The sequence below is a fragment of the Thamnophis elegans genome, chromosome 4 (genome assembly GCF_009769535.1).
Source record: "Thamnophis elegans isolate rThaEle1 chromosome 4, rThaEle1.pri, whole genome shotgun sequence".
In the NCBI taxonomy this organism is placed as follows: Eukaryota; Metazoa; Chordata; class Lepidosauria; order Squamata; family Colubridae; genus Thamnophis; species Thamnophis elegans.
In genome coordinates, this window is record NC_045544.1 from 42,381,643 (window position 1) to 42,406,039 (window position 24,397).

The 24,397-nt window shown below is 39.8% G+C and overlaps 1 protein-coding gene across 6 annotated transcripts in view; it reads right to left on the minus strand.

Moving 5' to 3' along the window:
* Window positions 1-24,397, minus strand: part of EPB41L2 (erythrocyte membrane protein band 4.1 like 2) — a 115,910-nt gene that overhangs the window by 16,982 nt on the left and 74,531 nt on the right. For all 6 annotated transcript variants that reach the window (XM_032215375.1, XM_032215374.1, XM_032215373.1 and 3 more), the window contains exons 9-12: window positions 22,803-22,955; window positions 17,253-17,350; window positions 5,585-5,757; window positions 4,042-4,199 (exon numbers count right to left, since the gene is read on the minus strand). In XM_032215375.1, coding sequence (XP_032071266.1) covers window positions 4,042-4,199; window positions 5,585-5,757; window positions 17,253-17,350; window positions 22,803-22,955 — 582 coding nt within the window. The remainder of the gene's footprint in view (window positions 1-4,041; window positions 4,200-5,584; window positions 5,758-17,252; window positions 17,351-22,802; window positions 22,956-24,397) is intronic.

The window sequence follows — 24,397 nt, forward strand, 5'->3', positions numbered from 1 at the left end:
TACAGAAAGGCACCATGCAAACACAAACTATAGAAGCTTCAAACACTAATAATGCAGTCAGCAACCTTCTTATGAATTTCATCCTCTTCCATTTCCGTCTATGTAGTGGAATCACCCAGAGATCAGCAAAAAAGGAGAATTAGAGGAAGCTACTGGAACATAACGGAATCTTTAACTGGAAATACTGCAAGCAACTTAACCTCTTTACAAGCATAGTATGTATTGGCTTCAAATATTGCTCAGTGTATTAAACGACTAGTCATCTACCTACAGCACTGTAGCAATGGCTGAAATGGAAATGCTGCCATTCTACAGACAGAACTCTGTATTAGTAGATTTTTCTCCATAACTTTAAAGGATTGTAAAAACAGAATAGTTTGAAAAAATAAATTTTTGAGTTTTGAACTTTCTGAGTGAGCTATTTTAATTATATTTAGAATAAAGTCTGCTGTCTATGCTCAGTAAAGTGGTCTTTCAGGATTTTATTTGTTTTGTTAAAAATGTTTGAAATTAACAGAGGTCATTCAAAGAACACAGCATAGTCCAAATAAAATTGATAAATTAAATCTTGGTACATATATAATATCAAACTCAGGTTAAGATTTGAACTTGCAGCTCTCCCACCCATCATACATTTCAATGCATTGTTTTATCTTCAAAACTTATTATCTATTACTATTAATACCTATTTATTTCGATATGTGCAAAATGTCTCAAATTCAAACTACTTCAGTATGGTGTAGCTGTCAATGTTTTTAGCATGAAGCTGATTGTTCCATTGAATTTTAAAAGTGTTTTAAGTGCTGGGTATATTTCCAAAATGGTTGAAATAGACCATCTGTCTCTCATAATTGGGTTTTCAAGTCATTCTAAATCTGAAACATTTTGCCTACTCCTTGCATAAGCCAATAATGCAAATTACTATTTGCAACTGGTTGGCAATACATTACAAGAGAAGCACAAACTATCTTTAGATGCAATTGATCTGCATTAACAGTAAGACAAGACATTACTGGAGTAGATAAATAATGATACTGAAAATACACAAATACACAGGTCAGTCATATTAACACCGACGGATGGTTTTTGTTAAGCACTGAATCATTTCTCCCTTTGCGCAGTCAAGAGAGGGCATCTGGAATCTCTTGTTAACCATAGCATTTTGTATTCTAAAAATCTGGTAGTTAATCTTGCTGATTTAGAGTTTGTTTGGGATAACACTGGACAGAAAATTTAAATCCAAAGACATGTAGAGCAATTATAATCAGAAAAAAATCAGAAGGTTTAACAATATTTAATTGCTTTCTGAGTAAATTATTGATTTTGTATAATCCATGTTGGAGAAGTTGGAGTGGGGCCAATGTAAACACCAGAGCAGAGGTAGCACAGGTCTGGTCCTTTCACTTATGAAATATTATTCAAATATAATACCAAATACAACTAATGACAAGTTATCTTCAACAAGATTAGCATGTTTAACATTTGCACATATGATTGGCATTGAAATATAGTTCCAATATAGGGCTTGCTTTAAATGTACTATATACAGAATTCAAGACTATTTACTCAGTTCTTTTTCTGGCCCAAGGGTTGTATTTGATATGAGTGGCACACATGATGCAATACAGGATGGGTTCGTGATTAATTTTTTTGGTTTCATTAATATTTAATTAAGTATAAGTATATTTAATGTCTGCTTTTCAATAGGTTTAATAAGTTCTAAGAAGCTTCTAGTTTTGGAAAACTAGGAAGCCACGACTAAAGTTTCAAAGGTCAGATACAGCTTTGTCATGATGGGACAAAAAGAAAATCAGAATTAGCTATTGAATTTCTGGCCCCTTAACCCCTGTTGAACAATTCCCCAAATCAGTTTTAAAAATCATTTATGTACAACAAAGTTTCACAGAACTTGCTTTGAAGTTGGTTTGTATCGGCAAACCCTAACTAAGATTGTGGTTTATTATGAGTGAAAATAAATGCTTCCAGCCTCCTCTTATATCTATGTTGGAGGAAGGAATAGCACACCATCTTGTATAAAGCCTTATTCTAATCATAATACACAACTGCTTATTGTTACATTTGAACAAAGCCTTTTGAGCATTTGTCAAAATGAGACACTAGTATCTAAAAGAAAGAGGCAGAAATATCTAAAGGAAATAGCGAGAAAAGAACACATATTAAAGGAAACCAGTTCAATTATTTTTCATATGACTAAGGAATGCTAAACAATTTACAGAATATTATGTCTAAAGGCCAGTTGCTTGTGTCAGAAGTTGTATGTTTCATCTTTGGGAATGCCTTGACCTAATCCATTTTGGAAGAGATATGCCATAGGAATAGCACCTAAGTGCATAGATTTGTATGGACTTGATTGCTACAAGCATGAAGCAAAGCTTCAATGTAAAAAGAGTTTATTTAATTCAGAGGTGTGCAATTTGAGGCCCTCCAGTAGCCTAAGATTGCGTTTCTGAAATCTGGTAGTCAGTTTTTGGCAGTGCAATTTTTGATTTATGAGATTCTAAATATATCAGGAAACATCTTAATGTAGCTTGCATTCTAAATTTTTTCTAAGAATAGTGTCAAGTAAATCATACTATTTATCTACTTTTTAATACTGCAGAATTTATATAGATGGTTATGTATCAATAGATGGCACTAAACACACAGCCACCTTGGCCTCATTCTAGAAATGCAGATTACTTCTGAACATGTATTAGCAAATGTATATACAAAAGACAATTAGGCAACAAAGTTACACACCTTCTCTTCCTTTGCTTTGTCTGTTAGAGTAGCGCCATTAAAAACATTCAGTGAAGTTGCTTTAGGCTCCAGGTTGCAACATAACAGAAGGACAGGAAGGGACAATGTGAGTGAAAAAGGAACTGATTAGAAAGTAAGGAGAAATGACACAAATAATGTGAAAGAGAGGAAAAAATGAGAGAGAAGTACCAGAAAGATACTGTTGAACATGAAGTGGGAGGAAGGAGATGTACATTTATGTAAAACTAGGAGATCCAGCACACTAAAGAAGACCATCTCAAACTAAATACTGTAGATACAGCCTCTTCACTTTCAATAATTTTATCAGCTTCTCTGTCTATTGCAAGAAGGAAAAAATGTCCCCCTCCCATGGGTTACAAGCTAGTATCTGGTAAATGATTTATCTTCATTTCTATTACATTTTGGCTTTTCAGCCACAGGACTGAGAGTTCCTGCTTTCCATGCAGGTTTACTAAGGTTACTATAATCTAAAATATCTAAAAGCATGTCCATTTCATGAATATCGATTAAGTTTGAGGAACGGGATGAAAGGGAATGAATGAAAGGTGAAAGCTAATGCATAAATGCATAAAATACAGAGTGGAGAGGAGAAAAGCAAAATGGGAGCAGTATAGTAATAGAGAAAGTCTAATCTTAAATGCAGACATGACCATAATATAAAGGTGTATTTGTAAGCAGAAGGAAAGCGTAGAGAAGAGGGAAGGGATAAATTTGTTAGTGAGAATTTTTACTCAAAAATGGGACAAGCAGTACTGTTAGAATATGAATGTGTAAACATTTATAAAGCCCCGTTTGTTATCTAACTAAACAACATACAATCCAAACATTTGGATTATGTCATCTCAAACAGCTTTTTGTTGTCTGTGAAGAGCAGTGTAAATGGAAACAGACATACATTCAAAGATTTAGCAGAAGGGGAGACAGCAGCACAAGGATACACAATGCTTCTAATTATAGATCTCAAAAAATTTCCAGATTTTAAGTCACTCTTAAAAAGCAGTTAAATATTGTGAATGTTTAATCATTAAAGTACACACATTTACTATTCCAATAGTTACTCAATGGGTTGGAACCTTAAGAGGCAGATCATAATCTGATGTCATGTTATGTCAGTCAGTAGACCAGTCCACACCTTCTCCTACATAGGGTAAGTTATAAAAACAGCCATAGAGGTTGAAGCTACAATGTAACTACTACAACTTAGATAGCGTTCCAATTTAATGTTATTTCTACAAAATAGACTGTTTTCAACAATCATACCTTTCCATCTTCTAATTGTGACATTTTAGCAATGCCTCCATCCACATCTCTGCCTTCCTCGTCTTTTAACTTGTGCTGTCCAGCTGTTTCAAAGGTCCTCTCACCAGCAGCAACAGAGAAATCCTTTAGCAGACTCTGGTCTACAATGCCTACTGGAGCTGTGAAAATACATTTTTTTAAAAAATCCTCTATTAGTTTTCAGATGAATTTTGACTTGTTTCCTTTAAAAACAAACAAGCATTCCACCAGGATAAGTGGTCAGGATCAGGGTTCAGACTCTCTGGTGGTCAAAACCAACTGTAGGGGGGGAGGGGGGGTTATATATATATATATATATATATATATATATATATATATATATATATATATATATATATATATATATACATACATACATACATACATACATACATACACACACACATACACACATACACATACACATACACATACACATACACACATACATACATACATACATACATACATATATATATATATATTAAAAATGATTAGTCTTGCATGGTTAACTGGGAATTAATGTCAAAGCTCAATCTGGACTTTGCTCTTCATTTGGCCTGTGTTTGTTTGTTTTACAAATCTGATATAGACTTTGATATAGAAATTAAAACTTGTATACTTCTTTCTTACCCACATTATCACCAATGAAGTAAATTTATCCATGTGGGGTGGGTGGACCTTATTATTTTAAGAGACTATGATATCACATAGTTTGAGAAAATATGCTATGTCAATGAAGTTTTACAAAGGGGAAATAAAACACAGTAAGACAGAATTACAATAAAATTACAATAATGTTTAACTATAAGCAAATGTTACAGAATATAAATATCACTAGATACATGTTATATAGGTAAACTATAAAAACAAACTACATTTATCACAATAAAGCATGTAACAGTTGCAGTATTTATAACCTGCCCTACTATTTCTGCATATTTGTGCATATGCATGCATAAAATGAAAACTGCTCTATAAATTAATATTACGAAAGCTTCTGATTTACTGCTGAATGTGCTAGACAATGTCTAATGCTCCTCACGCAAATAGCAGCTTATAAACTACTGCCTATGGTATGTTTGGTCAATCCATACATAGAACAAAAATCAGTCAATCTGGACCATATTCTCCAATTAATTTTGAATTGGTCAATCCACTTGTTTGAATTTGGATGAGATATTTAGCTGTAAATAAACTATGGACAAATAGTTTGACATCAACAGTTCTGCAAGAGGAACTAGCAGCAACTTTTATGGAACAGTTCTTCAATGCATTTTTTTAATCCAACCCAATCTATTATATACTGAAAAAAGTAGCATTTCCACTGAAAAAGTAGCATTTCTATTTTAAAAAGAAGTTCAGCAGGATTTCTCTCTTAAAAAACAGGTTTGGCAAGACCTATGAAAAATGTAGTTACAACATGAAAGCTAAAGGATAAACAGGGTTACCATTATTCCAATGTATAAGATTCTTGTATAAGTAATAAATAAGATGATCACTATAGTTTCTGTCCAGCTCTTACCACCATCAAGACTCCTGGAAATCCGTTTGCTTGAGGTCCGTTCAAAGTATGGGGCAGGTCTATCTATGAGATTGCTAGCCTGGCGTGTTTGTGCTTGGGTACGTCCACTGTAGCGGAACTTGGAGCCCAGTGTCAGAAATTTGGCTTTTGGAGGCTGTTCTGGTGATAAAAGCCTACAACCATGAAAATGTGAACAAGATGATTTCCAGACTGTAAAAGGATAGTCACTAAACACAGTACTTCCTTTTTTCTTTAATAAATTATACCAACTAATTTCTAGGAATTATAGAATATCTCAAAATATTCCCTTCTTTAATATTGTCTTTTGCCCATATGTCATATTTTATTTTATGACAAGGATGACATTTTATTATAAAGTTCCTGCCAAAAATTGTAATTCATCTGCTACAGCAAGATTTCAAATGCTTTTAAGCCATGGAATGAAAGGAAAGGAAAATAATGAAAGGAAAATACTGGAACCCCAGATCACGATAAAGCTATAATGAAAAAACTTGCAGCATATGAGTGACTTTCTCCCCTTAAGTCTCTTATAGAATCTATCAAGTTTTTGTGGAAATCTAGAGTTACATGAGATATAGTTTCAAAAACCTTGTGCTAGAGCAGTATTTTTCAAACTTGGCAATTTTAAGATATGTGGACTTCAGCTCCCAGAATTCCCCAGCGAGCATGCTAGAGGATTATGAAACAGAGACAAAAATATTTTCCAATGGCAGTCTTCATATTTTAGAGCACGGGTATCAAATTCAAAGCCTAAGGCCTGGATCCAGCCTGTGCAGCCACCCTGGAAACAGCTACGGACCAATGCCTCTTCGAGTGAAAATGGGGCTTGGAGGGCTGTGTGTGGCCCTCCCGAGCACCGTTTTCACTGGCAGAGGGTTGCAGGAAACCACTGCAGCTGAAAACGGAGCTCGTGAGGACTGTGGGCAACATTCCCAAGTTCCATTTTTGCTGGCAGAGGGTTGCAGGAGGCCGTTGAAGCCAAAAATGGAGCTCGCGAGGGCTGCAGGTGGCACTGCCATCTCCATTTTTGCTGACAGAGGGTTGCAGGAGGCCGTTGTAGCTGAAACGGAGCTTGGGAGCCCATTTTCGCTGGCAGAATGCTCTGGCCACCATAGGCTCCCCTGACATGAGTGATGTTGAGCTGCCCACCCCCAACCTGGTCACAGGCCCCCTGGCCCCCTAAGGTCAAACACAACCCTGATGTGGCCCTCAATGAAATTGAGTTTGACACCCCTCTTTTAAAGAATAGACTGAGTGTTCATACACTAGTTTCTTTTCTACCACATTCCCTATTTTTCTATATTCAATTTCTTGTTCCTAGCAAGAATCCTATGACTTAAGTACAGTACAAGGCTACTTTAGTATTACAGAGAAAGTAAGTTTTAGAAGGTCTGTATTTAAATGCATAAAAGGTAATCAAGTGAGAGAAGAAAATAAGAGGCAAACTCTAACCCTAACTATCATGAAGGAAGTTGATCTACTCTTGGATTAATGACAGTTGGAACTGCTGTATTCTTTTGCATGCCAGCTCCTCAGAAGCACACCATGAATATACATCATTCGTTGGAAGACGTATGAATTACTATTTATTTCAAAGACACCTGCATAAAATCTCTGAGTTTAAAGGAAACAAATGCTAGTAACAAAACAGTATTTTTTTATTCTTCTCCTAAGAGACTGCTCTTATTTAATGGTACAGTATTCAAGGAGCACTTGAAGATGAAAGTTGTCTTAATCGTAATTATTATAGTTTACATGCCGCTTCGTATTGGAAGACTGTGAATACAATTGTAATTAATCTAATGGCCACCATTTGCAGACAACATGATCTTACAAGTCTAAAAATGTATTTCTGAAGGATAATCTTGTTATGGCTCCCCATTAATGTAATGAGAACGGTTTCATTCAAATATTTTGGGAGAAAGTTATTCCCAAGAAGGAGGATCATTGCTGAGTACACTTGAGTCTGGGTTTCCTGAAGATGGCATTCCCTCCATGATAGAACTATCAAGAAGTCCACACTCCCACCTTGCACTAAATGACCATATTCAATTGAGAGAAAGCAGCCGTGAACCATTTCAGATTTAAATGTGACAACCAGCACCTTAACTGGCAGCAATAATAGCATTATATGGGTAAACCTTAGAACAGACATAATTACACTAGCTGAAATTTCAAGGATGATCTTTAGAGGTAATCCCATGAAAACACATTGCAATAATCCTCTGCTGTGAAGTGACACAGGTATGAGTGACTGTGAGTAAAGCCTCTTGATTCAAGAAAGGCCACAACTGGCATACATTATAACTCTGGGATTGTGAGAATTCAAGTGGGAAACAAGCTTTACCTCAACCCTAGCAAGACTGAGTGGCTTCCGGATCCTTAGGTTCTGGGGGCTTACCATTTTTAAAGCTGGATGTGTTGCACTACCCCAAGCAAGGCCTGTGCACAATTTAAGGAATTTTCTGGACACATGATTCCTACCTAAACAACAGTTAGCAATCATGGCTCGGATGCCTTTGCACAGCTTCTTGTTATACACCACTTGTACCTGTTACTGAACAGGGAGGTTCTATTCTCACTTAGGCCCTGTCAGCTCCCAAATAGATTACCATAAGTGAGACTGCCCTTGAAAAACATCCAGAAGCTTCAGTGCATATTAAGCCATGAGTTACATTGGGTGCCAGTCTGCTTCCAGCTTCAATTTAAGATGCTGGTTATAAAGACCTAAATGGCATGGGGCGGGGTTATTTTTGGGACTGCGTCTCTCCTGTTACATCTACCCATCCCATCATGGCAAACAGAAAGGGCAGGCTGCCATCAATTAAGGAATATCATCTGACAGAATTCTGGAAGAGAGCCCTTTTTGCCACAGTGCCTGTCTTTTGGCATATCCTCCCCTGGAGGTCAGACTGGCCTCAACCTTGTCTACCTTTTGAAATGCTGTGAAAAACATGGTTGTGCCAATGGGGTGGGATCTGGTTATAGTTTGGAGACTGCTAGCTGTTATTGATTGATCCATAATTTGTACTTGCCTGCTTTCTGGGTTTTCTGTTTCAATTTTGGTTTTAATTGGGCTTTTTATTTTATTTTAAAGGTTGCCGTGTTTTTACTGCTTTCCTGAATTGTGTTCTTTGGTTGTTTTTAACTGTAAGATGGGTGGCTGTACAAATTGAATAAATAAATCCTGTTTTGTTGTTACTCTTTTACGTGAACCTCATTATTAGAGTTGGACAGTAATACAAATTCCAATAAATAGATGACAAACTAAATGAATAAATAGCATATAGTATCCCATACACAGTGCCTGAGGATGCAATCTCTCCCCACTCCCCATTAAAAACTCAGCTATTCGGGAAGCAGGTTAATCACCAAAGACTAGTGCCCCTCCAACTTTCAACTCTGGCTGTTGGTACAAAAGGTCAACATGGTCCATAGCACTGAAGGCCACCCAGAGGTCAAGGAAGATCAAGATAATTTTACTACCTCTTTCCACATTCTGTCAAATATCAAAAAAAGCAACCAGTCCTGTTTTGATTGTCCACTTGGGCCTGATTCTTAACTAAATAGTAGATCCAGATAGCCTATTTCATCCAGGGCAGTTGTCAACAGTTTTATAAAATAGTTGGATTAGATGATGATTACCCAAGGACAGGTTATTACCATCACCTTTTTCAAAATAGAGGGCATATACCACTACCTACATCCAGTTCCTATCAGTTCCCTGGGTGTTTTCACCAACCTGGTAGAGCAAGGAACTAATCAACAGATGGCAAAGCTAACAATGCAGATGATACTGCCTTATTTTCTTAGCAGTCATATGCTGAAAACAATCCAGATAATTCCAGAAATAAACCTGTTATCTCAGCTGGATTTGCCCAGCTGGTGTCCAACTCCAAGTTAATATAAGTGATTTTATCTTCCAAATGCTGAAGTCACAGCAATGGCCTAGTAGATCATTTTCCAGTTTTATTTTTTCTAAAAGAAACTATGAATGTAATACTGTTAAGTCAAGATTTGAACTTCTTTGGATTTTCTGCATAATGGCATCAGTTGTAAGAAGGCAATATAAAATAGTAGGGGACCTAGAACAATTGGCATTGTTAGAAACATGCTTTTGTCCCTATTTAGAGTAAGAATGAAAAATGCTTGGGTGTTTCTTTATACAAGATGTTTAATGTGAAAATGTCACCAAAAAATAAAAATAAAAAATCACTGCAGAAAAACCAGAAATTTTAAAGACATTAATTTGCAATTCATTAACCAACAAAGAACATTGTTCAGTTAAAAAACAACTACATTGCTTGTAGGAAAGGTCATTAGAAAGTGATTGGGCCATTACAGGAAAACGTCCTTGAAATCTCACAGGTGTCCCAGAAAGCAGACATAAAAATGTGCATGGAGTGAAAATTAGAATAGTTCCTGTTTCGTCGGGTGACCATAATCACTTAATGAAAGCTTAGATACTAAGCTTTCATTAAGAACACTTCTGTTGCATATACAGCGTGAGATAGGACACACACTATGCATTTATTTTATTAAAAAGTTAACCACTTCCAACATTTTGCTGGTGTGTGTACATTTAAAAAAATGTATACCAGGCTCCAAAATTGACTGTAATACTAGTGCAGTTTATTAAGAACTAAATTCCTGCAAATTTTTAGTTTCTCTTTGATTTTAGAAGACATTTTTCTTAATGCAGGCTTTAAGCTAAAGCAAAGTGTAATTTGGTGCTTCAGAATAAAATTTGGTACAATTGGATCAGACACAATTGTTAGTGGCTTTATAGATAAGTGTCTGGCATTTCCACAAGTGAGAATAGCTCTTCCTAGAACAGTAGTGGTGAACATTTTCAGCACCAAGTGCCAAAACGGGAGCGTGTATGCCGGAAATTGGAAAAGCAGCCACACGGTGTGTATGTGCATGTGAAGACCAGCTGGCCAGTGCGCGTATGCGCACCGGAAACTGAAATAATGTCCGGCACACGTACAATAGGTTTGCCATCACAGTCCTAAGACAGTCCATTGATATGCCTGATCCCATCAGCAGCCTTATCTATCTTCGCTTGCTAATCATTGCCTCATGGAAAGTCATTTTTACATCATCTAGGACCAAAGAAGTTTATTTAGGGCTATGAAATCTTAAAATCTTCACAGGTACTGAAATACAATTCTCAGCAGCTCCTGCCAGCTAAATATGTGGTATGATGAAAGTTGTAATTCAATAGCATTTAAAGTTAGAAAACCAAGATTTCTACCCTAATATGTTGTAGCAATAAAACTACTGTTATGAATATTTATTTATTTATGTATTGTCTGGAAGGCAGTTTCTATGGGTAGATTGCACACTAGTGTCAGTAAGCTTATTCCCCATGTTAATTATATTCAGGGGAAAAAAGATTAGAACTGATATAATCCAAAGCATTAGTCAGTCACTAGATTGAATACAGATAGTCCTCACCAATTGCTGTGTTCAATGACTGAAATTACAACAGTTCTGGAAAAAAAAAACTTCAAGAATAATGCATACATTTACAACCTGTGCAGCATCCCTCATTCATGTGACCACCAATGTTCCCTCTAATTTTTTTTCAGTGTGAGCAGAAAAGTATAGTGTTTGAGCAGCACATTTTCATGCCTGAGCACCTGAATCTTTTTCATAGATGTCACTCAAGACAACGAAATCAGTGTTATTTGAAACTCAATTCTACCATGTAAATATCCATTAAGTAAAGAAATCTCCCTATACAGGTAGTCCTCAATCTACGGACATAATTGAGCCCAAAGTTTCTATTGCTAAGTGAGACATTTGTTAAGTGAGTTTTGCCCCATTTTACAACCTTTCTTGCTACAGTTAAGTGAATCACTGCGGTTAAATCAGTAACCTGGTTGTTAAGTCAACCTGACTTTCCTGCTGACTTTCCTTGGCAGAAGGTTGCAAAAGGTGACCCCAGGACACTGCAACCATCATAAATATGAGACAGTTGCCAAAGATCCAAATTTTGATCATGTGGCCATGGGGATGCTGCAATGGTCATAAGTGTGAAGAACAGCTATAATTTATTTTTTTCAGTGCTGATGTAGCTTTAGTCATTAAGTGAACTGTTGTAAGTTGAGGACTATACTTTCCCCTTACTATCCAACAGTCTGCAGTGATATTAGCAAGTTATGAATAAATTACCAACTGATGTAGATTAGCAATTGGGGCACTTAAAGAAACAAACAAAGAGGGGAGAGGATTGGAGGGAGGGAGGGAGGGAGGGAGGGAGGGAGGGAGGGAGGGAGGGAGGGAGGGAGGAAGGAAGGAAGGAAGGAAGGAAGGAAGGAAGGGAGAGGGAGACAGAGACAAAAAAGGAAAGAGGAGAAAGAGAAAAAGAAAGGGGAGAGGAGGGTGGGAGGATAAGAAAAAGGCAGAAAAAATAAAGAGAGAGAAAGAGAAATGGAAGAAAGAAGGAAGGAAGGAAAGAAAAAGGAAAGAAAACAGGAAGAAAGAAAAAAAGAGAGAAGAGAAGGAATAGAGGCCAAAAAAGCAAACAAGGAAAAATAGGGAAAAAAACTTTCACTGGAAAACACTATTTTTCCATCAGCGCAAAACTTTCCTAAACAAGGTTAATTTTCCGGATTTTGACTTTCCGGTCCAGGTGGACCAAGAAGCCTTTATTTTCTTTTTCTAAAATCAAATAAAATCTGCAGAGCACCAGCTTGGCTCCCCCTTCCTGCGAAAAAAACCTCGAGCCCCAATGCTCCGAATGCAGAGGCTGGATTCAGACAACATGTGCACACCCGGCATGGGTTTCCACTTGCTTGCATGGCAAGCGCCTCCCATACACCTGCATCTCGGAAACGGAACCAACTGCGGGGAGCCCAGCCAGCCATGGGAGCTTAGCTGACAAACTGCTCTGCATGTCCCGTGGAGAGTTGGCTGCTGCCATTGCTGCTGCCACCGCTTCCCTCTTCAGTAACTTTGATCCAGGAGGGAACGGCTTCCCTGTCAATCAGCCACACGCCGACGGAGGGAGCCCAATCGTAACCCTAGGCGGCCACATTTCTGTTGGCCAAAGGCCCGCCCTCCTCTGGGTGTGTCCAGGCACTATAGTATCCCGGCCCAGCTGACAGAAGCCTCCTAGCTGCCTGCAGACTAAAGTCCATCATGCTAAAGATCACTGCGCGGCAGTTAGAAACTGCTGCGCTGTGTTTTGTTGCCCCCTGCGCGGCCACGCACCCACGCACCTTAGAGGGAACAGTGGTGACCACCCCTGCATTCAGTGCTTTCTTGTGCCTGACTTGTTTTTTGCTCCTTGCAGAGCAAAGATTGAAAGGATGGGATTATAACAGAGTAAGAAGGCATGCATTGAAAGCAATATAGTGGCATTGGCAGTTGTGAGCATGTCACAATTCCCCATAATGTGCCAGCTTCTTCTCTAATAATCCCTTACTCCAAGCTCTCTGATCCACAAGAGGGAGAAGGAAAACACATCAATTTCTGTAGGCAATCTCACCTGTTCCTGAGCATTCCTCTCTTGCAAATCAGAGAGATTGGAGAGTGGGAAATAAATCAGGCTCTTTGCATAATATGCTGGCATCAGTACACTACTTCCAATGTGCATTCCCCATCATGTGCCTCTTTATTCTCTTGTAATTCCTTACCCTCCAATGAAATTAAATGCAAACATTAATTTACTTCTTCCTAATTATCCCATTGCTGCAATGAGCATTCCAAAACAAAGAAAAACTGAAAGTGTGAAATTGATTAGTCTTGTCAGTTTTGTGAAAGTTCTTCCAGCACCTCTAGTTACCTCCAATTTGGGGAGTGGGGGAAAAACAGGCAAATGAACACAGTCTAGTCACATGATTTTCCTCCTAGCAACTACTTTATTTAGTGATAAGAGTTGTTGGTTGCAACTGAGTTCAGTAAACCACAATTTAACTAGCATTAATGTAATCCTTAGCATTAATATAATTCTTTTATACTATCAAAAATGTAGAATCAGCCACAAAATGGGCAATTTTGGAAAAAAGGTATGCAATCTCAGAATGACATATTTTCAATCCAGAATTCAACTAATATATACAGCTGTGTGAAAAAGTCCTGCACACTTTATGGTTTACAGTTTATGACATTTTTGGGATAGGCCATTGATTTTATGATATTTTATGCTAACTGCTATGCAAATATTGTTATATTTAAATAAATACTGGTGGTTTTTAAGTGAAAAGCATAAGCTTTTTGTGATTTGGTGATGTTTGGATGGGGATTGTGAATTTTCTTGCATGCTTACAATGTAGTTTACAATGCATGCTTACAATGACTATGAAAACAGATTAACTGATGCATATCCAAATTACGTGTTGCAATTACTAAGGCCAATGCTAGTGTTTTGTTAACATTTTTATTGTTTGTGACCCTGAAAAGGACCATTTAGGTAAACAAACATGGTTACTAATATGAAATTGGCCAGCCCTTATTGCTTATCACCAGGCGGCATCGCTTTGGCAGAGACTATAAGCCTTTGCACGTGATCTTTGGTGACAATGTGGTGCCAGGCTGCAATAATGGATTCAATCAGCTCCTGCTTGATCTTCGGATGTTTCTTGCTTATTTCGTAACCAAGCATGGTCCACAAGTTCTCAATTGGGTTCAAATCCAGGCTCTGAGCTGGCCAATCCAGAAGTCGAACACCATACTTCTTCATTCACTGCTGGACGTACTTGGCTCGATGACAAGGAGCGTTGTCATCCTGGAAGTAAAAGTCCTTCCCTACAAGTTACTGAGCTGAAGGAAGCATGGTCTTTTCCATGACTTCAATATACTGTTTGGAATTCATGATTCCCTGTACAATTTGTATCCAACCAATACCAGAAGTAGGGATACAGCCCCAGATCATCATGTGCCTGAATCTATCTGCTTCACAGTACGGCCTAAATTCTTCAGCTGGAAATCTTCTGACATACTTATTGCACTGATTCCCAGTCAAGTAGAAATTGCTCTCATCACTGAAGATGACCTTGGCCCACTGTTTGTTGGTTCCCTCGGCATACTTATTGGCCTACCCACATCAACGAGAGCAGTGAGCGTCTGTGAGCAAAGGTTTACTTCGAGCCCTGCAGCCTTTGAGCCCTCTAGCAGGGTCTGATACGCACTGTGCTTGTGCACACTTTTACATCACATGTTTCACCCCAAATTCTTGTAATTTGAGGTGAGGTGAGCTTCCTGTCAGCCACTGAAATGCATCACAGAGCCCGATCATGCCGTTTTGTCGACTTTCTTGGTCTTCCAGAGCGGAGCCTGTCATCAACTGAACCAGTTATTTGGTATTTTTCAACTACTCTGCTCACTGTGGTGTGATGGCATTTCACTCTCTTGGCTATTTCTGTACAGGAGTAACCTCTTCATGATGCACAATGATGTGATGCCGCTGCTCAGTACTGGTGAAAGCAAAGGCCTTCATCCTTGCCCACAGCCAGAGCTAAATTAAATTTCTCAATGCTTTTCATGCCTATTTATAGTCAGAGAATATGACAACATTCATTGGCTCATAGATTTAGCCTCTGTGCATTTTGATTGGTCAGCCAAAGCTCGCTGCTGATTGGCTACTTTCGAGCCTAACATTCTCGAAAATTCGTTGTGTTTGTTTTAGCACATAAACTCACTCAAAACCTTAAAAAGACTTTGGTTATATTAATAAAAATTATGCATCTCAATCCAACTACAGAAATTTTCATCAAAGTAGTAATTTTGTGTGGTTTCTATGAGTGAAAAGTTGATTAAACATGTAAATACAGCTTAAAACTGAAAGCGTGCAGGACTTTTTCACACAGCTGTAAGTATAATGTATCAAATATAAAAACTACCTGATAATAAACGGAATGCAAAATAAATTATTTAGGATCTGTTAGATATGTTAAAGCCTCATAAAGAGCATTAACTTCTCCTCCATACCAAGCCATTACTTGCAGAGCCTTGTGTCTTTCCAATAAAAGATTACCAATGTTTCCAAATGGAAAAAAATCATTCTAGAACATTTTTCTGACAAATTTGAAGACTGTCAATGCTGTAATTAAAATGGTGATACCAGAAGATACTAATACATGACAATAGTTTTTCTGCATTTTGTGCAGTTTACTCTCCTTTTTCCTAGTATTAGGGTTTTTTTTCTGTCTTCCATCTCTAATAAAAATTTGTTGGTTTCTGGATTATTCTTGTATAAGGATTGAATCAAAAAGTCTTTAGCATTATTTCTTTCAAGGTCCCAGTATTTTCTGCCACCCTGAGCAGGCTTTTAAATACAACGGAATGAGATTCTAATCAACAGAATGCACAAATGCAGGTATTAGTTTTATTTGCACACAGCTGTGAGTTGCAATCACCCAGCACCATTCAATTTTCCTCCCCAGTGAAATCATTTTCAGGAATGAATGAAAACAGAGCCCCATATGCTGGGCAGTTTGGTATCAATAGGCATGCTCTTTCAGATAACCTTGTCTTAAACCACTTAAGGTTTTAGAGGCTAAAACTAGCTCCTTAAATTAGAATGAAAACAACCTAACTCCTGTAGAACAGATGTAGCAAATAAGCTTAACATGATCACTTAGCTCCAACAAACATATGTGTTGCATTTTGTGCTTGGGAGTTCTTGTTCATAAATAAGGGCAGTCTTCCATAAAGTGTATAATCAAACCCCAGTGACTGAAATTGCAAGCAGGCTATAGAGTGTATATGTGAATGACATTAATTATTAATTAAAAATAAAAGTAAACTGGACAAACTAACATTTTTAGATGATAAGAAAAACAAATAGCAGGTAAAAATGAATTCCCAGTAGAAGAAAAAAGAAGTCTGAGATAAATCTAGTTCTTGAGTCCAATAATTTGTCAGCTGAAGCTTTCACTGGAAAGCAAAAAGGAGACGTGGTTTGCAGGTCAAAAAGCCAATGAACAGTAGCAGCACTTTCTGTCTGCAGGGAAAACTGGAATAATAAGGCAATGTTGTTTTCACTCAAAATTCTTTCTAAGGCAAATTCCCCTCTAACAAAATATTCTATATTACCATAGCTAAATTATTACAGCCTACATTTTATCAACAGAAACATAGAGAATCTACTATAATGAAGGCAAACAATATTGAAAACAATGTGCTTAAAGATGGGAGAATATTAGGATTCAAAACAAAAATCTATTTTTACTAGAAACCTTTCATTCTATTTATTGAGTCATTTATTGTCTATTTTACTAATTGATGCCCTAGGTATCTATCTATATGTTACAGATTGCCTAGCATAAACATTTTGCAAACAACCATGATGGGGCCCACTGTTATCATATTACAGATGGCTAAATAAATAATCAACTTATCATTTATTGTATCATAACAATATTTTAGGAGAAAAAACCAGCATATAGCTTAAGGGAAAAAGCTAGGGGCCTTTTGTTTTGTTATTTTTAATAGGTTACACTGTGACACCATGTCATGATAGACCAAGGGAATAAATTAAGACCAAATCAAACTGCACATGGGACATACACAAAGTTATAAGGAATGTGTATTTTTGTCGCAGGCTAAAAGGAAGCTCATTTATCAAAAGCTATTTTCATATTTAAAACTTTTCCTCAAAAACATAAAACCCATTAATTAAAAATGTAAGTTTTACCTATAAAAAGTATGATGCTCCACACAAACCTTCCATAATCGTTTTGCAGCCCTATGATTTGACAGCTTAAAGCCAATAGTACTCTCAAACTGCTCCAGCTGAAAAAAAATTAATACAATCAGATTATGATTTTTGAAAACCATTTGTGCTAGCTAACTGTTTAGACCTCATATTATATTTTGTATTATGATTCATTTTCATTATTTCCCTCAATTACAGATACTAATAGTTACAGAAAATAAAGAACACCCCTCCCTGATATTTATAAATATTTGGATGTCTTTACTGGCTGGTTCCTGGGATCCCACTGACAACTTTCCATACATTGCTTTCCTTCAATAAGCACTATAAATTTTGTAAAAAAAATGTTTATTTTTGTTGAGTTTCATATGCAAACTAAATTTTACTTTAAAAAAATTAAGATTAGAGCTCCAATTGTACATACTGTATCTATCAAACTAAATCAGTGGGAATTAATTTTTTTTAGCATTTAGAATTTTAGAATTTAGAATTTTATTAGAATTTGTAGGCCGCCCTTTTCCCTGAGGGGACTCAGGGCGGCTCACACAAAAACTGGGAAGGGGGGGAATACAGACAGTAGGACAACATGTAATAAAATAGCAAACAACATACATTCATCATTCGGGAGGGGCAACTATCCTATCCCCAGGCCTGACGGGCGAGCCAGTTCTTCAAGGCTATGCGGAAGGCCTGGACGGTGGAGAGGGTACGAATCTCCACGGGGAGCTCGTTCCAAAGGGTCGGGGCTACTGCTGAGAAGGCCCTCCTCCTTGTAGTTGCCAGCCGACACTGGCTGGCCGATGGAATGCGGAGGAGGCCTAATCTATGGGATCTTATCGGTCGCAGGGATGTAATTGGCAGAAGGCGGTCTCTCAAGTATCCAGATCCACTGCCATGTAGGGCTTTATGGGTGATTAATAGCACCTTGAAGCGCATCCGGAGATCAACAGGTAGCCAGCGCAGCTCGCGGAGGATAGGTGTAATGCGGGTGAATCGGGGTGCACCCGCAATCACTCGCGCGGCTGCATTCTGCACTAGCTGAAGTCGCCGGATGCTCTTCAAGGGCAGCCCCATGTAGAGCACATTGCAGTATTCCAGCCTAGAGGTCACAAGGGCCCGAGTGACTGTTGTGAGAGCCTCCCGATTCAGGTAGGGTCGCAACTGGCGCACCAGGCGAACCTGGGCGAACGCCCCCCTGGTCACAGCCGTTAAGTGGTGGTCAAATGACAGCTGTGGATCCAGGAGGACTCCCAAGTTGCGAACCCTCTCTGAGGGGTATAAAATTTGACCCCCCAGCCTGAGTGGTGGAACAGTAGCCAAATCTTTGGGAGGGAAACACAACAGCCACTCGGTCTTTTCTGGGTTGAGCACAAGCTTGTTAACCCTCATCCAGTCCATGACGGCCTCAAGGCCCCGGCACATCACGTCCACCGCTTCATTGAGTTGGCACGGGGCGGACAGATACAATTGAGTATCGTCCGCATATTGATGGTATCTAATCCCGTGCCTGCGGATGATCTCTCCCAGCGGTTTCATGTAGATGTTGAATAGTAGGGGGGATAAGACCGAGCCCTGAGGCACCCCATAATTTAGGGGCCTAGGGGACGATCTCTGCCCCCCCACTAACACCGACTGCGACCTGTCCGAGAGGTAGGAGGAGAACCACCGTAGCACGGTGCCTCCCACTCCCACCTCCCGCAGTCGTCGCAGAAGGATACCATGGTCGATGGTATCGAAAGCCGCTGAGAGGTCAAGGAGGACCAGGATGGAGGAACGTCCTTCATCTCTGGCTCTCCAGAGATCATCCATCAATGCGACCAAAGCGGTTTCTGTGCTGTAACCGGGCCTGAAGCCTGACTGGAGGGGTCTAGGTAGTTTGCTTCCTCCAAGGACCGTTGGAGCTGGAAGGCCACCACCTTCTCAACAACCTTCCCCAGAAATGGAAGGTTGGAGACTGGACGATAGCTATTAAGAACAGCTGGATCCAAGGATGGTTTCTTCAGGAGGGGTCTCACCACCGCCGCTTTCAGTGTGGCGGGGAAGTTCCCCTCCCGAAGGGAGGCGGTTACAACCGCCTGGATCCAGCCTCGTGTCACCTCACTGCAGTTAGTAACCAGCCATGAGGGACACGGATCCAGGACGCAGGTGGAGGTACTTACAGCTCTCATGGCCTTGTCCACATCCCCGGGGGTAACGTCCTGAAACTCAACCCAGAGCTGTTCTACTTGGTCCCCTTGCGCCTCGGCTGGAACTGCAGGGGTGGAGTCCAAGTCCGACCGAAACCGAGCAATTTTGTCCGCTAAGAATTGGGCATATTCTTCAGCTCTGCCCTGCAAGGGTTCCCCCGCCTCCCTTTTGTTCAGTAGGGAGCGGGTTATCCTAAACAGGGCGGCTGGACGGGACTCAGCGGATGCTACCAGGGTGGCTATATGCGATCTTTTTGCTGCCCTAAGTGCCCTGGTGTATTCCCTGGTGCAGGCGGTTACCATTGCCCGGTTCGGTTCGGACTTATCGGACCTCCAACGGTGCTCTAGGCATCTCCTCCGGCGCTTCATCTCCCGGAGTTCCTCGGTAAACCAAGGGGGTCTCCGGGATCCGCCGCCTCGGAGGAGCCGCAGTGGCGCAATCCGGTCGAGGGCCTCCGACGCTGCCGAGTGCCACGCAGCAGCCAGAGTCTCCACCGGACTGTGGGCGAAAGTGTCAGGAATAACCCCAAGCTCTGTCTGGAACCTTGACGGCTCCATAAGACGCCTGGGGCGGAACCACCTGGTCGGTTCCTCCTCCCTACAGTGGGGGTTTGGCCTCCGGAAGTCGAGCCTCAGTAGGTAATGGTCTGACCACGACAGGGGTATGATGTCACTCCCCCTCAGACCAAGATCACAAATCCACTGCTCCGAGAGAAATACGAGGTCAAGCATGTGTCCCGCTGAATGGGTTGGGCCCCGAATTACTTGGGTCAAGCCCATGGCTGTCATGGAAGCCATGAACTCCTGCGCCCCATCAGAGTTTTCGCCGAGCGACGGCAAATTAAAGTCCCCCAGGACCATCAACCTAGGGAACTCAATTGCCAGCTCGGCTACCGACTCGAGGAGCGAGGGGAGGGCTGCTGCAACGCTGTTGGGAGGCAGGTACGTTAGCAGCAGACCCACTTGACCCTTGAGGTCCAACTTTAACAGCAAAGACTCACACCCGACAATCTCCGGAGCAGGGACCCTACGAGGAACTAACGACTCTCGGATAACAGCGGCCACACCCCCACCCCTTCCCTGGGCTCTCGGCTGATGCAGCACCTGAAATCCTTCTGGGCACAGCTCTACAAGGGGGACTCCTCCCTCTGGGCGCAGCCAGGTTTCAGTAATACATGCCAGGTCTGCCCTCTCGTCTAAAATTAAGTCCCGGACGAGAGGAGCTTTATGTACAACAGACCTGGCATTTAGCGACAACAGCCTGAGACCAGGGTCCTGACTACTTGCACCATCTGGTCTTGGAGTGGGACTCCTAGGGCCGGAAGGAGGGATCTCTGTAATGTAGCAAACCCTCCTTCCCCGGTAATGGCCTGCCCTAAAGTCCCCGCCGTATCTGCCCCTCCCTGTTACGACCGCAATACCCCGACCCTCTCCCGTGTCTCTGGTCCCCTCAACCACCCCCGTGGTCTCCGCAACTCCCGGCAGGTCCTCCGAATCACGCATACTCATACACTCCCCCAAGCAGTCCCCACGTAAAAAGTTAAAAACACAAAATTACAACAATATGATCATAAAAGTGGGTTCATTTGATTTCATTTACTCTTAAACTTAATGTAATCATTTTCAGTCACTTGGTGCAGTGGTTAAGATGCTGGGCTAGAAACCAGGAGATTTCTAGGCCAGGTGACTTTCACCCAGTCACCCTCTCTTAGTCCAATCCACTTCTCAAAGTTGTTGTTGTGGGGAAAAGAGGCAGGAGTATTGGATATGTTCACTGCTTTGAGTTAACTATAAAAATCACATCATCACCATTATTGTCACTACCATCTTAGAATGCAATTTAATTAACCCTAAACCAGAGCTCAAATGCCTCACTCAGAGGCTACAATTCAAACATAATATAAACAAGTTACGAATGTAATGGAGTCTGCCCATTCCATTCGTAACCCAAGGATTCGTGGAAGTGAATATTCTACCTTGAACGAGATCACTCCCTCCTTTTGCCCACGCATTCACTAATCGAATGTGAGGCTCGTTAAATGCACATGAGATATTTCAGGGTGGGGAAGGCCAGGGGGGAGGGGGGTACTGATGGAACAGGCCATCTGCCTAAGACCACCTAAGGCCTCCCCAACCCACTGAAATACCTCATACTCCCCACAATGCTTCCCTCCCCCCCTGCAACCTGCTGCGCTGGTCACTTACCTTGTGAAGATCTAGCAAGTAGTCTCCTCATAGGTTGCCATTCAAAATGCAGCTTCTGAGGGCCAAATCTGCCCCCGTGCAGGCTCCATTTCAGCCTGCAATGGGCCGGGGGAAGCATGCGGAAGGCTGAATGGAGCATCAGAGGGCTGGATCTGCCCCTCAGAAGCTCCATTTTGGCCAGCAACATGCCAGGCGAGGCCTCTAGATGCTCAAACGGGCCTTCAGTGGGCTGGATCAAACCTCGAATCCATTTTGGCCAGCAATATGCAGGATAAATGTTGCAGAGCCTCTGCAGTTGTTCGTAAGGGTAAACAACTGCCGTGGTGCTGCAAGATTCATAGTTTTGGGCCTTGTTCGTAAATGCTAGGGGGCGCTTGTCACGTACGTTCGAACATTCGCTAAGGGAATCCGGGGATTACCTGTACAGATGACTAACTAAACGCTTTCTTGGAAGTCTTTTCCATAACATTTAACATACAGAAAATCTATTTCTAAACAAGACAAAATTGCTGCAAAGTAGGAACTGGTCTGACATAATTAAGAATGAAAATGAGAGTGTCTCTATTTCCTATTATAGTTAATGTTCGAGCAAAAACATGCATTCATTTTTGTATAATTAAGCTTTGCACTGATTTAATGAGCTGCATACAGTACACATCTGGGTAAGTGTCAAAAAGCAAGTCTACAATTGATTAGATTCTATACTAATTCATTTGTAGGACAATTTTTTTGAATGGCATTTGGAATCTTTTTAATGGCTTATGAATTATTAGTGAACACCAAATGCTTTAAAAACATGTGTTACTGTTCATTACTTATGGATTCGAACTGGTGTATGATTCTGAAAATGAAGCAACAAGAAAACAAAATACTGTAGAAATATCAAAGTGTTGGAGAATATGTTTTTAGACATATTCAATATAGAGAGCATCCCAAGAAGTCCATGCACCAGCTGAAAGAAGCCTTTCGGTAGCTATGGCTGCTTTGCACTATGGGTCTTCAACAGATCTAGTATGATTTTTTTTTTAAAAAAAAAAACACTTTACCAAGCAGATACATATCACACTATGAACTACTGAACTACCTGACATGTGTTCATACAATTTCTGGCATGTAAATCATGATATCAAGTACTTACTTCAGTTGGTCTGATTTTAATATAGAAATTACTGCGTTTATAAGAAATCTTCAAAATTTTGGGCCATGCAAAACGATTTATTCGAAGTCTGTCTTTGTAAATGAGTAGCCCATTGGCACAAACCCCCAACATGATGTCCACACCTTCAGAATCCTATCAAATTAAGAATGAAAGCATTTTCAACCTGATTACAGTAGGAATACACATAGGCAGACAGACAATAAGGCAGCAGGAATACAGATGATTATATTAAAAGTCATGGAAATTTAGCTGAGCAACAATACTGAATCTAAGAAAATACTTCAGAAGTAGACAGATAGGCAGTTGATAATGAAGGAAATGTAAAATTATAAGTCATTACCTTGTTATATAAAGTTGGATATACTGAATATCAAAATAGTACACAGAAGATAGAAATCCATCATATGAATGGAAACAAAACACATTTTTAAAAAGTTTTAATGATTAATAATCTGCATATAGTTTAATCTATTCAATTTTGTAGTATGCAGTATTGTACTTAATATTTCAAGTCATATTTGATATTTGGCTAGTAGTCTCCCTATTAGTAGAGGAAACCTATCCTGCTTTAAAACGAAAGCATGGGAGAACCCATTTTTTACAATAAATCTTTTACAATGAAGCATTTTATAGATGCAATTTAGAGGGCAAAAGCAAACACACACACACTGCTATATGCTAAAAGTTGTGTACAATACTTTCTCTGTGGAATTTTCATTCATCCCACCTACTTTTTCAGATCATTTTGGAACGTTCACTACTTCCCCATTTCCTCCATTGTACTAACTGCAGCAATATGTTGAAAACAATAAGGAAAAATTCCTAGTTGTGAAACTGTCAGCATGATAGTCTTTCATTAATACAGTTAACAATGGTCCTTTAAATGTACTGGGTGAATAGCAGTTTGGCAACTTCACAAATATTCCTTTAGGGCAAGTGCTCAGTTTTTTTTTTCTTTTTTCTTTTCAAATGGCAACGGGCTAATATAAGTTCTGGATAGAACTTACAGAATCTGGGACTAGAAATGGTATTATGTGCAAATACTATCACTTCTCTTTTCACATCTACCATCTACTACAGAAGCAGCAGCACTGGGAAAGGTAATTTCCCCCCAATAGTATGATCATGGAAGAAGCAGCAATTCTGCATTTGTGTATGTTGGCGTAGTGAATGCGGCAAGAGAATGGCATTCAGAAGATACAGATCTAGGTTAAAACAAGCCTAAGTGAACATGAAATGACATATATACAATAAAAATGTTAAAAATATATACTCTGGATTTCAAATTATTCTCCAAATATCCAAATGTCTTTCAAGCAGGAGAAATGGAATATATCAAGGAATACATCTCTGATACATAATGGATTTAGATTGATTCACACATCTGCCAGGAATTCTACTTCCCGTATTCTAATCACATATCTACTTCCCGTATTCTAATCAAATCTCCCTTCAGACTGATTTGCTGCCAGCAACAACACTCTCTTCTTTTCCTCACAAACAACAATATCATGCATATTGTACAATAAGTATTTTAAGTACATGAATCTATTACATTTTCTAAATAAAATTTC